At 32.1% G+C, this 16,489-nt stretch overlaps 1 protein-coding gene across 1 annotated transcript in view; it reads right to left on the bottom strand.

The window, feature by feature from the left end:
- The window catches only part of LOC148275108 (uncharacterized), a 40,320-nt gene extending 27,330 nt beyond the window's left edge, over window positions 1-12,990 (bottom strand). The window contains exons 1-2 of the mRNA XM_088236130.1: window positions 12,967-12,990; window positions 11,004-11,127 (exon numbers count right to left, since the gene is read on the bottom strand). Of these exons, the coding sequence (XP_088092256.1) occupies window positions 11,004-11,127; window positions 12,967-12,990 (148 nt within the window). The remainder of the gene's footprint in view (window positions 1-11,003; window positions 11,128-12,966) is intronic.
- Window positions 12,991-16,489: the final 3,499 nt, after the last annotated feature.

Raw genomic sequence — 16,489 nt, forward strand, 5'->3', positions numbered from 1 at the left:
TTCATATAATAACTGTTATAAATCTTTTTTAACCGTTATATTTAATGAGATAAATACAAATAAAAAAACAAAGGCATACATGGTTAAATGGCGAACTTATTGCCACTAGCAATTTCATACAGTATAGCCAAAACTAATTTAAAAATACAATAATAAAAATTGTTTTAAAAAAATTTAAAAAACTAATGAATAAAAAAGTTTAGAATACACAAACAGTTAAAACATTATACAATATTATCGTTTCTATTGCTAACATTTATTACATTTAATTCATTCAATTGCATCTTCCCAATATTCATTAAGGGTACTAATGAAAACAACATCGATATTATAAATTTATCCCCGGAGCAATCTTATACAGTTCCCTTCGACAAAAACCAAGTAATGGAAGTTTATCTTAAACATGACATTTTTTTGGAGAACTATTTATTTTCATCCAAGACGTTGAACACTCTTAGAGATTTATACAAAAATGCCTCCGACAAACTCAAGCCTGGATTTTCTGTACTCTAATCTGTAAAATAGTTATTTTACTTCATTTTTATTATTTCTATTTTCAAATAAAAAAATAACCGTGGTAACGGTATATTTTTTTTATGTGAGACTTCGGATAAATTCTGATAATTTAAAGGTTTAAATACGCATATTTTGAGTAACCTGAAAACGAGCAGTTTCGCGTCCAGTTGGGCAAACGGCTAATTTTGTTTTCTATAATAAATTACAATGAGCTTCCGTTAATAATTTTATATTGCTTTTTTGTAAAAGTTCGTATGAGGTAGATAAATTAATTAAATAAATAATATTATTAAAGTCATTCAATTCCTCATTGGGCAAAGAACCGTCTAGATTCGGTCCTCTTTCATATAAAGGGCTTATGTCAGGAGTAAAGGAGGCGAACATTATTGTGACAACAATGGCCGTTTCTTTGACATATTGTCTCAATATTCCGATACAAAGCAGTTCCTTGTGATAGTTCTCGCAGTGGAGTTTTCGCTAACAACAGAAATATAAAGACAATCGATGAGACGGGGAGACGAAATATATAGACTAGTTTGCTTAGTCAGACGTTAAAATTATTGCTTGCGTATCAAATATTTCATTTGTGAATTTTGTCAAACACAGATTTTAAAAGTATCGTAAGGATACTTTTTTCCGTAAAACTTTACCTTTTCGAAAATAGACATATATACAGGTTGACCAATAGTCTCTTAACATTTTAAAAGCTCGCAACTTCCACGCCGGTGGGGTGGGAAAGATATAGATATGGACAGGATAACAAATAGATTCAATGTGCAAAAGACTAAGAAAATTATTCCACATATTTTTAAAGCTTAGAGGTATTTTATCGACGGATCGATCAAAGACAGTGTCGGGTCGCGCAGTTGTCTTTTTCGCTCTGTATCGGGGAGACATCTGCGAGATTTTTTTATTTTTTATTTTATTAACATAAACGGCATATCTGCCTTTTACAAACATTTATAATATTAACATTTTTGGCATAATATTTTTTTCCTTTTTTTCAAAAACATGTATTTTAAAAACAAGATTTATAAATAAAAAAAATCAAACCAAAAATTATACAAAATTTATATTAAAAAAATAACCTAAAAATTATACAGCATATTCAGCAGAAAGTTTAAATAATAAAACATTCTACAGTAAAACAACAAGAAAATCATAAGTACTGTTTCACTCAGCTAGGCAAAGTGAACAAAAAACTGTATCTGAAATGCATGAATAAATAAATATAATTACCATTCACCATCTTTGAAAAAGTTCAAAAGGTTTGTTCTATAGGAACAATACCCTGCACTAAATATATTAGATACGTGGGAATAACTATTGCCGAGTTCATGAAGTCTATTTAATACTGCATTACAAGTATACACTGTCCGTGAATTGTTGCTTCAAAACGGTGGCACCTGTCTAGTCATTCTTCCAGGCACCCTGAAGTTGATGAGAGATAACAGTTCAGAGCAATCCCATTTTGAATTTACAATTTTGAATCAATTTAAAAGGTCTTTAATTTTTCTTCTATCGTTAAGTTTTAACAAATTTAATGTTTTTAGTAAAAAATCGTAATTTAAAAATTCATGACTGATTCTAAGTTTGAAATTTATGTACCGTAAAAAAAATTTTTGGACTCTCTCAAGAGAATTTTGGTGACAGTTGTTATCTAACAATCTAACAATACATGGTGCACCCAAGTTAATATCATGTATTTTATATTTTTTTAGTAGGGAAATATTCATTTTTCAACTTTTGAAAGTAATAAAAGTCGATGAAATACGAACAGTAAAAAAAATTTTTTTTTCTTATTATTAGTGGCATAAAAACATTTTTTAATTTGTAATTTTAAATTCCCGCAAGAACGGTCATTCCATTGGCCAAGCCCCTAATACGTCACGATTCATGTTTATTTGTTCCTGCCCATTCAAATTTGTTAAGAACATTGTCACGAATCTTGACATCATAATTACCCAGGCCAAACATGTTGCGTTGTTCTTGCAATGGGTTTTTTATTTTATTTCTTTTTTACATTCATGCATGAAAACATTTTTCACAATATCCATACTGATTTAAGAAATACAATAAATAATTCTACATCCACTTCATATATTTTTATCGGTATTCGTTGTGATATTTCCTTGTTCAATTTAGTAATTATTTTTAAACGGTAAATAAATTAAAAATAATTCAAATTTGCCTGGTATTAAATAGAATGATAACAATAATAAAATATACTTATAATACAATAAACACTAGTTCACCCTTTTTATTATTTTTTTGTCATTTTACTGTGCCGAGTTGATTTTTACCATGGTGTGTAATGGGCTCATCATTCGGTGGGCTCGCGGTTCGCACGTGTTCAGCAGTCCAGTCTCCGTGAATGTACTTAAGAATGAATATTGATACTCACTATACATATTATTATTCATTATTATCATCTGCTTTTCCGTACATAGGGGCGGTCTTCTCTACCTCCGCGAGAAGATTCAAAATAGCACTCCAGGAATTTAACTCAGGGCGAAAACACTTATTGTTTATCCGCGCGGACACCAAAAATTAAGGGCTTTATGGTGTTTTTTTTTATGGTAAGTGGAGGTATTTTTATATTCTAAATCAATATCAACATCTCCGAGAGTAATAAAGAGGGGAAAAGATGGATGGGGAGGGGGAGGAGAACTTGGTAAGAATGAGTGATGATGACGTAGGATGACGCGTACGTGACTGAGCGAATTAAGATTATTATAATACGAATAAATAACCCAGTGAAACAAAAATTTGACTGTCATTTTTTTGAAATCATCTCAATGAAAGGGCTTATGTTTATGTCCATCAGAAAAATCATTTAGTTTATTTCCATTTAAAAAAACATTAAAATGTAATTTTTCTAAAATTCTGATTAACTTACCTTAATAATAAAAAAAAGTTTAATTGTTATCTCTTATTTTTCTATTTTATTTATAAATTAAATTAAAACAACTGTAAATTTATTACAGAAAAATAAAATATGACAATTTATGTAAAATATTAATTTAAAATATATGAAAATATTTGTTATAATTCATCAATTTTTTAATTTGGAAGTCCAAGCTTTTACTGAGCTCTTGACCTGACGAAGAGCCGGGTACGTCTCGAAACCGGTAGACATAAACAGTCGGGAAGTGGTTAAATACAAATGTTTACCAACATTAATCATAATGTTTGACCACAATTAGTTAATGTTTGGAACATTTGTTATTTATTTATTACAGACAGTGAGGAGATGGAGCCGGGGAGATGAAAGAAAGATTTGATTCACGTAAATGTAAATAAAAATAATAAATAATATTACGAATGCGTTATTCAATTACTTTATCACACGACGAATATCATTCTAAATATAACAACACTCAAAATCTCTTCATTTTCATTTTATCGCGACTACGAGCTTTTACAAAAGCACCTTATCCCATCTACTGGGGAATTTCTGTAAAAACATTATTTTAAACACAAAAACACGTCAAACGCTTAATGTATTCCATTAGGCCGCGCTATCTCACCTGATAGAGGGAATGACGGACTTGATTAATAGACAACCTTATGTGGAAATATCTTCATCCCCTCGAGGATAATGAGTTATTTTATAGACCTCACATGTCATATCGTCGGGGCTCGATGGAAAAGTAATAAATGTCGCAATAAAATCAAACGCTTAATTTATGAAGCTGTTTTTAAACCCATGGGCGTAGTTATATGGCGGACTCACGAATCAAAGGTCGATTGCATAAAACAGTTATTAATAAATAGTTGAAAAAAAAAAAAAAATTAAGAGAGGATAGAACACCACATCACTCTCTTCCTTTTTTATCTTTTTTTTTTTGGCTTTTTACAATATACATAAGAGGTTAAACAGAGTATTTAAAAAAATAAAGGATAATTACATTGTAATGAAATACATATTATCAGTAAAAATAGTAAACAAAAAAATCTCACACGGGCATGGCCTGTTCGTGGGTATATAAGAAATGTCTATGAATTTTCGCTCCTATAATAAATAGACAGGTATAATATTTTTGTGTAATAAAAGAAAGATAAATGAAAAAATTCTGTAAAAGATTATGCGGCACTTTTTTATTTTACAGTTATTAAAAAAGGAAATAAAAAATATTTTAAAAAACCATAAAATTATTCCTCATAATTAAAGGGCAACAAAATATATCATAGAAAAAGAGTTTATATCTTTAGTTGGCATACACATCTCGCTTCCTCCAAATTCAGATACCTTCTCATGCACGCGCGCCGATTCAAGTATTTGTTGGATTTGCTCATGTCACGTCTTTTTCGGTCTTCCTTTATTTCTGCATCCATCAACATTATCATTTTAAATATTTTTAGTCATTTTTCGCTGTCCATTTGCTCTACATGTCCAAACCAACGCGGAGCTCCTTTCTTGATTTTGTCAATAATGCTTGTCTCAGCCTTACATAATGTACGGATCTCGGCATTTGTGCATCTATCGCACATAGTTTTACCACCTGAGAGATCGCGATTCGACAGCATTCAGCCTACTTTCATCCCTGTTTTTTCCAAGTCCATACTTCGCTCCCATACATCAGGGTCGGGACCGGGATTCCATTGTGAACTGCTAATTTTGCTTCTTGCGACAAACATTATTTGCCAAAGTTGATTTAAGTGCAGCGTTCACTCGGTTCTCTGCACTCATCCTCCTTTCAATATCGTTCTCAGTCGTTCCATCCCTAGTAAAAATACTTCCCAGATACGCAAATTCCTCTTTGAAATGAAATAATTCGAAATGCTTTTCAAAATAATGTAAATGGGTCGTTTTAATGTAAGTAAATACAACAGTATTTTGAGTTTGTCCAAATTTTTGTAGACAAGGACTGGATTCAACTCCCTGGGAAGCTGTTTATATTAACATATTACAACATAGATGAAGAACATTTAAGAGAAGGTAATATAGAAGTCCAGGCATCTACAGGGCTTATGACCTGTCAATGGCTGGTTTGAGTGGCCACTTTACACACTGTGTAACATTCACCATTCTGCCTTTATTTGAAGTGTGTAAAGTGGCCACTTAAACCAGCCGTTGACAGGTCATAAGCCCTGTAGATGTCTAGACTTCTTTATTACCTTCTCTTAAATGTTCTTCATCTCTGTTGTAAAATGTTAAAGTAAGTAAATACGTTTATAATAGAACAAAAAATCAGATAAATATGACAAAAATCTTTCAAAAAACATATCGACATATTATGGCAAAAGAATATAAGATTTTTTGTTTCCAATTAACCGATATGACATCAAAATCATCAAATTAATTTGAGCACTAAACAGTCGACCATAGAACAAATCACTCCAGTAAGGGCTCTTTTTCATTATTATTCCAAACCTAATGGTTTACAGAGTAAAGCTCGGGTTTCCTAGGACAGCGGTGCCCGTATTTTAACGGCCGTAGTGAACATTAATGCGGTTGACAGCCGTCGTAACGGTGACTAGAGAGTGGTTTCCTATAAAAATGGTGTTGATATCACCGTTAAAAAATAAAACCACTCTCTAGTCACCACTACGACGGCTGTCCACCGCATCACCGTTCACTACGGCCGTTAAGATACGGGCACCGCTGTCCTAGGAAACCCTAGCTTTATGCAATGGTAAATCAACCTCAGGCTATTTCGATCATTTTTATCACATAAAAGCATAGACGGTTCCTTAGTATGCGCATAAGTTTAGTGCACTGTTGAGTGTAGGTGTAAATAAATTAATAATTAATGGCAAAAATATGTAATACTAAGAAACGGGTATTCATTGCATTATTATAAACGTACGTCATATTCAATACTAGCGCCAAAAGATCAAGCGAGATTGACTCTAGCGGACGATTTTTATATCTATTATTTGATTTATATACAATCGCACATTCTGTTTTGCTTGAGATTTTATTCTGAATTTGTATGAAAAACATCAGATCTGGTAAAATTGCGGCTTGAGCGAGATAGACTTTGCTCCATACTGGTGAATTGCGCGTTAGAGGGAGGAAAAATAAAGCCCATTTTTAATGTCACATCAAACATGCGCACTGACTCGCAATATTAGAAAAAAATTGAATTATTTGGTTATGTATAATAATGTGCGAATAAAACAATCATCACCATTCCCTTTTCGCACCCAATAGTGCATAAGGCACTAAATTGGTACACCAATCGCAGCATAGAAAAGGCTTTAAAAAATGTATACTAGAGCTGAGTGGAAGTAAAATGGATTGTCTCACTTGCCCAAACCAATATTGAATCAACTGCTAGACAAATGTATAGTTTATGTTTTTTTTTTATTCTTTTATTGTACGTTTCAAATATAAATAATATGGGTCTTAATAAATTTAATTTAATAAATTAATTTCAAATGTATTTAATAAATTGATTTCAAATATAAATAATATAGGTCTTAATAAATTAATTTAAACTTAAATACGTAGTTTTAAAACTGTCTGAATATTTTGTTAAATATATCTGTATAATTAAGTCTTCATTGTTTATTCTCACATGTTAAAATATTAAAAAAAGTATATTGTTAAGTGTCCTCGGCACGGGTAACCCCAGTGAGGTCACTTTATTTTAATTATTTATCTTTGTTTATAATGGAAAAAAAATATTTACATCTTTATTATTTTTGTTGCATGAAGGTAAGATCATCAGTCTTACGGTTCAGGCACTTTTTTAAATAAATGTTTTATGTCAACCATGTCGGGAATCGAACCCGAGACCTCTCGCATGATCGGCAAACGCGCTGACCACTACGCCACGAGTCGAGAGAAGGAGCTCTCTGAAATCTGGTAGCCTTAGCATCTTTGTGCTGAAAAAAAGTAATCCAGAAGTACATAATATGTACTTCATTGGTTTGAGAAGAGAGGGAAGTGGATTCTTCACTGACTGGGATTAAATTGATTGGACATGATCAATTCGCCGAAATGATTACAAAACTTTTTGAAAGCCTTGAAATTCTTTTTAGAAGCCACCAGATCTGTAAATCCAACAGGACCTAAAACAGGGCCACGGATAGTAGCGAGAAGCTCCATTCGGTAATCATAGAGAAGGAGAAAGGGACAAGACCACAGGATGTGTTCAGAAGATTGGTTAGGATATCCGCAGCAGCACGAAGGGGAGTCAACAATATTAAAAACAAATTTTTGATTAAATTTACCATTACCTGATAAAAACTGCGTAGTCCAGTGATCGGGGATAACGCAAAAAGATTCTAAGCGCTGACGGATTGAAGGTAAAAAAAGAAATGTAACCCTCCTCCCTGAAGAAGAAGATTCCGCGATTGCCAAGCATTAAGAAGAGCATTTAAAATTAATGTGTTTCTCTACTCAAAAGAGTCATTTTGAGTAGAGAAACACATTAAAAAGAGGAAGATTGAGGGGATGATCATTCAATGAATAGGATAGCTGATCTGATTGCAGCAAAAGTGGTGTGGAGCAAGTCCAACAGCTCAGCATAATTACCAGCAATTCTAAAGATGCGTGCCAGGGGATAATTGTGGATGAAGTTTGTCCTATTGTACTCACACTGCAACATGTGTTGGAGCCCGGTGGTCCTTGTGGGTACACGAAAGTTTATCAGGGACAGTAATTTTGGGCAATCTATTATGGTGCATGTCACTTTGTGCCTTTAAAGGAGGTCAGATATTGTTATTGTTATAAAGCTTCATAGAGGTATTAATTGACAGAATGTAAAGAAATGCACTGCCGGTGTTTTGGTCAGAGCCGCCTGTTCGTGAAAGTAAGATATTTCGAAGAGTCTTTCATTTTTGTGACAATTAGAACACAAGGCAGACCTACAAATCTAGACAACCACATAAAAATTTTAACTGTCATAAAGTCATTCTCTTGATAAATAAAAATTCAATTTGCAATTTAAATCGAATAGTTTTACTGGAAAATAACAACCTCGAAAAGCCGTTTTCGCACAAGAAACATGCTCACTTCTGTGAATTTTGCAGTCGCTTCTGTGACCTATTATTTTAGAAAAAAAATGTAACTAACACACAACAAATAAACCATCACGCCGTTTCCTCGTATAACAACTGTGTCTTTGCACGCAGACCCCGCATCCTCCACACTCGTGCATCTTCTTATGCACGTACGCCAATTATTCCGACTTTTAACAAGTATATCTTTAAGTATTTTATGGATCTTGTCATGTCACGTTCACTCTACGCAAAGTTTTCTCCGTCGATGAATACTCGAGCGTATTTTTTTTAGCCATTCGTTCGTTGTCCGTTAGCTCTACATATCCAAACCAACGCAGCTCACCTTTTTTTATGTTCTCTATGATACTTGTCTCAGCCTTGCATAATGCATGGATCTCGACATATGAGCACATATCGTAGGTACTTTTACCACACTATACTTATCAAAGTGTGTCATAATATATAGTATTTTGTTAGGTATTGGAGGGGAGACTAAGCAAAATGTAAACTCTCGCCTTCCACACAGAAGCCAAGGTCTTTATAGACCCGGGCTTGGAGGGCGAGAATTATTCACGGGGACCCGTCACAATATATCTTCACAGGACGACGTCAGGAGCTTGTGTCGCACTGACACCCCCACCTCAAAGAATAAAAATAAGATGAATATTGTTAAGTGTCACATTATTTTGATTATTAATCATTGTTTACTACGTGGAAAAAAAAACAATACTGTTAAATTTACACTAGACAAATATTACAAAGAAAAAGGTTTTTTAACCAGATTAACATTTTATTAGACGCAACTGCATTATGCAAGTAAATAAAATTAGTTTTTGGTGCCGTTCGTGTGATTATAATATGGTAATGAGGAAAAATACTTTTCAATTTTTTTTTATTGAAAAAAAAATTGACAAAATAAGTTTAAAAATTACTGATGGTTTGTACATATATATTTCATCATAACGTCCCTACCTCTCTAATAGAGTGAAAACTCGTCTTTAGAGAGGTAGTTCGTTATACATTTTTTTGTTATATATATATATATATATATATATATATATATATAGTGAATGTATATCTATACATATGTAATATATTTTATTTACATTTTATTTTTACTATCTAAAACATATTCCTTAAAATTAGATATTACATTCTAAAAGATACACAATTTTCCATTGTATAGATTTCAGGGTAGGGTGGGTCTCATATGTTTTTTACATTGAGATTTTAATGTTAGTACTAATTCTTGCATAATTTTATCAATTATGTTTTATACGTCCCCGGCCATAATGTGTTAGGCCGGGACGGAGCGTAATTTTTGTGGAGTGTAACAAACTGTCTCGGCTGGGTGACGGAACGGTATCCGATATAAACCTTCTTAATAAGTTGCCAAACTTATGGTGAAATCAGTAAAATTAAATTTCATTACGTCATTCAGTTTTTAAAAAGGTTATTTTTAATAATTTGATGTTTTTAGTACACATGAACTAAACTGATATAAGAAATTACGTGTAAGTGGAGAGAAAAGATTATCAAACATTTGGAAATTCTTATTCCGAAAAATGGGAGTCGACGCTATATTATAGGCTTCTGACATCACTGCAACCAGGGTAGATCGATTGAGGTGGGTCCCCGTAAATTACTTCTTGCTCTTTGAGCCCAGGTCTTTAAAGATCCTAGCTACTGAGTGGAAGGAGGGCTTTCTCATATTTATTTATATATACGCCCAATGGGCATTTTTATAGACACATTTATACATAGAAAATTATAATAACAAAATTAGAAAGACTCAATGGTTTATAGTAGACATTGTATGAGTGGAAGCGGGAGAGAGGTGTTTATAATTGAGTTTGATTCAGTGATCTTTTGAAAGAAGACAACTTCGATCAAAGAAATCAAGACTGGTATGTTTGTTGGCAGACCTAAGAATTCTGGGCATAGGGGAATAAAAACCATAGTTAGTTCTATGGCTATTGGTATGAAAAAGTAAGAGTAATATTGCAAAATCTCCCTATCCAAGCCCAAAACCTAAACAATTAACTGGTTTATATATTATAAATCACGTAATTGGTATCCGAGTTATATGTAATGCAGATTTTTTTTAAATAATATTGTTTTCTTTTCTAATACACTTATTTTTAGCTTCATGTCTAACTTGAGGTTTTGGGTCAATTTTGACCAGAGAGAGTATGTACTTTATTATTATATGTCCGTGCTGTTACGTTGAAGTTTTCTGTACAACAGAGGAATACTAAGAGTGGTATGTGCAGATTTCAAACAGTTAATGCATTATGATCAATTTCAGTTTCAGTCGGGTCTGTTTTGACCCATATATACCAGTTAAAGGATTCCAATTTTACCGAGTTTCCTCTTAGTTTCCCTAAAAGAAAAATTAGAAACAGGGCTTTGGAACTCTGGAACGAACGTTATTTGAACGAAACCACAGAACAAATGAGTAACTTAAGTATTATTTCCTTCTATTTTTGATGCCTCTGATATCAGGAAAAATCAGCGTATGGTCTTCGAACCTATGGCGGGTTCATGAGCTACTTGCACCGTTTTAAACTTTCTGAGATCAAATACTGTCCGTGCCCCTTTTTCAGAGTTGAAAGACATAACTTGGAGGCGCGATGCAGAAGTGTTGGTGAGGATCTAAGGCACATCCACTTCGTATTAAGTCACAATAACTTGTCACAAGAGGTAGCTTCTTTCATGGTTCGAATATTACAGGTAATAAGAACAATAAATGATAACAGGACACAAAAAGCCGTGATCTCTAAAAGTGAAACAAAAGGCCTTCTGATGTCTATTAATAGCCCGGCTTCTATTTAATGAACTTTCTGTGGACCGTTCTTTATTAAGCAAATGTGGAGAAGTTCCTATAAAGGCCAAAGCTGAAATTCTTTCCCTCGCAAGGAATTAAAATTCAGTAGTGACATATAAACCGTATAATTCATAAGCAAGGTCAATAATACTGCAACTCACGTTTAAAAAATACCAGTGAGAGGTTAAATCATCGAGCTATTAGGTAGGGGACGACCACTCTCTCATCCTCAGGATTAACCATCGATCGTCCGAAAACGATAGAAAACATTGCATTCAACATTTTCTTCACGTTCTCAAAACATGAAAAAAATTAAAACCAACGTATCTGTCCGAATTGTTTGACCTCCGTTAAAAATTGTGAGAGCTGACATACAATGCTATGTCACTAAGCTCGCAATGTATTACTTTTTTTCCAATTTTCCGAAACAGTGAACCGGATATGTGTCGCATCACTTTCAGTCCGGCATTTTTTGTTAAAACTCGTGCCAGAATATAATAAAATAATGTGTTGTCTGTTGGAATTATTATTGACGATTTCATTTGTGTTTTCTATTACTCCCTTTCTTCTTTACGTGGAAATGACACTTTGTGAACTTTAAAGCTTTTTGTGAATAATTCTGTTATTGTGTCAGAAAAAAGGCTTTCCTTTATTGCTGAAAAACGGAGTGGATGTTATATGAGTCACATAAAATTTTTTATTTCATATTTATTGAACTCATTCATGTGTTAACGGTGCGATGTAATTTGTAGCAACATTAAAAAAATTGAGCGATTGTACAAAGACTTTTACTGTTTTTTAAGGTTTTTTTTTTTATCCATTAACTCTTTGCTCTCTGACGATACAAATTTATTCTGGTGTAAAAAAAACACATAAAAACCCGATGAAAATATGATCACTTTTATTCTCATATTTTTGTCAACAAACATTCAAACGTGCTCATTATATATTTTAAAAAATATTATCTATTGATTACACACTTTTAAATTATTTTCTTTAATGTGGCATTTGTAAAGAGGCTTGTTTGTGTTGTTATTTATTGTTTGATCCTTTGCTTTTTGACGGTACTAATTTGCCCAGGTTTAAAATAACTCGTATATCTCTTATACGATATGATAACACATTTTACGTCACTAATCAGTATCGGTACATATTTGGACATGCTTGGGTTGTTTCGGCCACTTAGAACTTATTAGTTCCTAAAAGTTACTCTTAGAGATTAGTTTTGCATAGAGCTGTCTGCCATTTGGTTGTAAAAAATTACTGCTCCTTTACAAATATCAATATTATAAATATAATAACAGGTAAATTCTTTTTATTTTCAATATTGCTGGTGGATAACAATGTTGATTTTTAATTATTTTTTGTAAATACATAGAACTGAAAAAATTACAGCTTTTTTATATTGCAATTCCCTGGTGGGTATACATTTTAACGACGGTTTTTCAAAAAATCTTTAGAAGGAAAAAAAAAACACAAAATGTGTAATCGTTTTTAAGCTTTAAATAACTTGATTAAAAAAGAAAACTTTCGAAAACCATACTAAATCTAATTCAAGGATCAAAATATTAAAATAACAATTTAATGGAACCATGTGGAATATAAACATTTTTATGATAAAACTGTTCGGATGAAGATGATATTTTTACAGCTTTTCTACCACATACCACATATTGAATCTGAGCCCACATATTGGTAAAAATTGCTCGTTTTCGAAATAGAAAATCTTTCAAATGGAGCACTCTGTAATCAAGTACCTTTGGCATCTTAATACTTAATATATCTTAATCTTAGTACTTTACTGGGTAGAGAAAAAGAGAGAATAGATTTTTTTACTGGCCTAGATTAATTTAGTTAGCTTAAATAATTACAAAACGTTTTAAAAACCATTAGAATATATTTTTTAATATCATCATTATTCCCCTTTCCACACATAACGGTACATACATAGGCCGCTTCATAAGTGAATCAAATGCTGCATATTTCAATCATCGGTTATATTAGGATAAGGTGATCAGACATACACTATAGGTGCCAAAATAGAATCAATGAAATATTGCAGTTCAGAAAACCGATTTAATAAATATTTTACTCCCAGGACCTCAAAAATGGTAGGTGAACATGCCAACCACTGCACAACGAGTCAAGCTTATCTCCACTTATTTACACTTGATTCGCTCATTTGGTTTTTACCTGAGGGCAGCCTTTAATCGAAAATACTCGTCCTAGGGTCTGGTTATATTTCACACGCAGAACTGTGTGCTTCATTCGCCCAGAAATATATTATAATGATAATATTTTTTTTATTTCAGCTCAATTGGGCGGGTCGTGCAATACCCAACCGGCTATATAACACTACAAAGTATAAATAATCAGAAAAAAAACAAGGTGAAAAATAGCATAATTCAGATGATAATTACACGGTTACATTTTTAAATAGGGCATTTTTTCCAATTGATTTTATAGCTTAATTTTAAGATGTGTTTTTCTAAAGTGTATTTTTTCAATTATATTTCTTTGTAAATAATATGTGAAAGGAAAAATAAACAAAAAAAAATAAAAAAATATATATATAAACAATTTAAAACAAATAAAATATTTTAGAGAAAACCAAAAAAAAGGATTTATAGACACTAACACTCGCACAGCAATACAATTAAACTGTATTGTCCCACTTGCATCAAACTCCTTTGGTAAAGAACAGTATTTTGTAATTGCTCCAAAAATATTTAATGATTTAATGCCAAATATAATGGACTCTAAATGTAAAACAAATTTTAAAATGAAAATAAATGCACATATAAATGCGATTGTGTAGCGAGAGATTTAAAAAAAATTTTTCTACCTACATTTATAAACTAATTACTTTATATAATTAGTACCCATATTATTTATATTATTATGTATTACATAACTTTAAATTATTTTTTTTACTAAATATTTTATCATATTATCAATGTTTAAGTTACATTTTGTATTCTTCGCAAATATACCTAAACTTAATGTTTATATAATAATGATAATTTAATTATATTACATTTGATTAGCTATGCATTTTATATTTTAAGTAATTTTAGTTTTTGTTATTTATATATTAGTATAGAAATATTTATATACTTTTAAAAAATCTCCATATTAGAACAGGCTGAGCCGTGTAAGATTGAGACTATCCTTTCCAGTGGAAGCTCCGTATTCATTTTCTAATCCACTAGTTTTATATGGATTCTCGGGTTATTAATATTTTTTTTCGAAATAAAATTTATAAAATAAAATAAATTAACGAAGATATAATTCAAAAGAGAGATACATAAAAAATTAAAGAGTACAATCGAAAACAGAATTAAGAAGAACTAAAGTTAAATATTCTACTCCAATGGTGCCTCAGTTTCGATTCTAAATAATAAACCACGATAAAAACCTATGAAAAACATATATCTATACAAATTGAACCAATGTTGTTGATTTTCCTCACAGGCGCTGAAATGTGAGCAAATATCTGCCATTAGCCATGCGCTCATTATAATGAATACCGCATAACGCTTTGACAATTTAAACGTCAAAATGGATTGTATCGAACACATTGTAATCGCATTTTGTACTCAAAGTTTATGCAAACGAAGCGTTATTAATGCTATCGTCAGACCAATTGTAAATAAGCAGGATTTATATGACGTCATCATTCAACCGGCTTACTTCGTTATTTTAACATCATGAAAATTTAAATAGAGACAGCGTGGCGGTTGTACATTATCCTCCTGTTTGCCTTTTAATGGAACGAGATGGCATGACACGAGAAGTAGAGGTGAATTTAGTATTTTTAATAAAACTGACTGGAACTCAAAGCAATAGGCAGGACAGGCACAGCACGGTGATTCGTTTCATACAAGCTATGAGCTGAAAATTCGAAAATATCTCGAAACTAGCTGGTGGGATGTTTCTCAAACTGCCGATTTGATCAATTGTGTCAAATACGATCATCATTTAAAAATAAATAATAATCCACCAAAGCAAGTGCCGGGAACAGGGTGAACGGTGCACTAAAATCTACTTTGGCAAACAAATGTTTATCGCAGGAGGCTAAACTAGCAGTTCACAACGGAGATCTAGTTCCAACTCTAATGTATGGGAGTGAAGTATGGAATTGGAAAATGATGATGAAAGTAGGTTGAATGCTGTCAAAATGCGATCCCTCAGGCGAATGTGTGGTAAAACGTTGTATGATAGGCGCACAAATGTCGAGATCCGTGGAGTGTGTAAGGCTGAGACATGCATTATTGACAGAATCAAGAAAGGGGTGCTGCGTTGGTTTGGACATGTAGAGCGAATGGACAGCGAAAGAACGGCCAAAAAGATCTACGATGCAAATATTGATGGATGCAGAAAACGAGGAAGACCGAGAAAGACATGGCACGATCAAGTCCATCAAATACTTGAAGATGGACATGTCAAAAGTGGGAATAATCGACGTGCGTGCATGAGAAGATGTATTAATGTAGAGGAAGCGAGGTTTGTATGCCAAGAAAGAAGGTTATGGCGTTCTATCTTCTCTGCCTACCCCTACGGGGAAACGGCGTGCTGGTTTGTTTGTTTGTGCAATTGCAACGAAACTAACTGCAATCTTACATGTTCAGTACTTGATACAATAGATAAAGTTAAATATTATTTATTTATTTATTTTATTTAATAACATAATTTTACATTTTTACAATTTAAAAATATTTCACTTGTTATATTTTTACTAAAACTAAAATCCCACCAAGCCACTTTTTGTAGCTTGTTGGTGGGATATCTTGGTGTATACATAGACTAAAACTTAAAATGGAAAGACCATATCAGTGAACTAGTTAAACGAATTAGAAAATGTATATACATATTTATTAGATAAAGGAATATTTTAAAAATACATAATTTAAAAATAGCTTATTACTCAATTGTACAATATTTGTTACAATATGGTTTTGTTGTGTGGGGTGGTTCATATGCCAATATGTTGAACCTTCTTAAAATAGTACAAAAAATTATAATTTAAGTAATTCTAAAGAAACCCTTAACATTCAATACGGAAAATTTAAATAAAATATTAAAGGTTCATACAGCAGACACTCTTTATAAAATAAATTATATTATACAAATTTATAAAGAAGAAAAAAAAAAGAATTTGAGATAAATAAATCTCTCAGATACCAACAT

The sequence above is a fragment of the Micrasema longulum genome, unplaced genomic scaffold (genome assembly GCF_059751315.1).
Source record: "Micrasema longulum isolate JH-2025_06_02 unplaced genomic scaffold, ASM5975131v1 h1tg001510l, whole genome shotgun sequence".
Classification (NCBI taxonomy): domain Eukaryota; kingdom Metazoa; phylum Arthropoda; class Insecta; order Trichoptera; family Brachycentridae; genus Micrasema; species Micrasema longulum.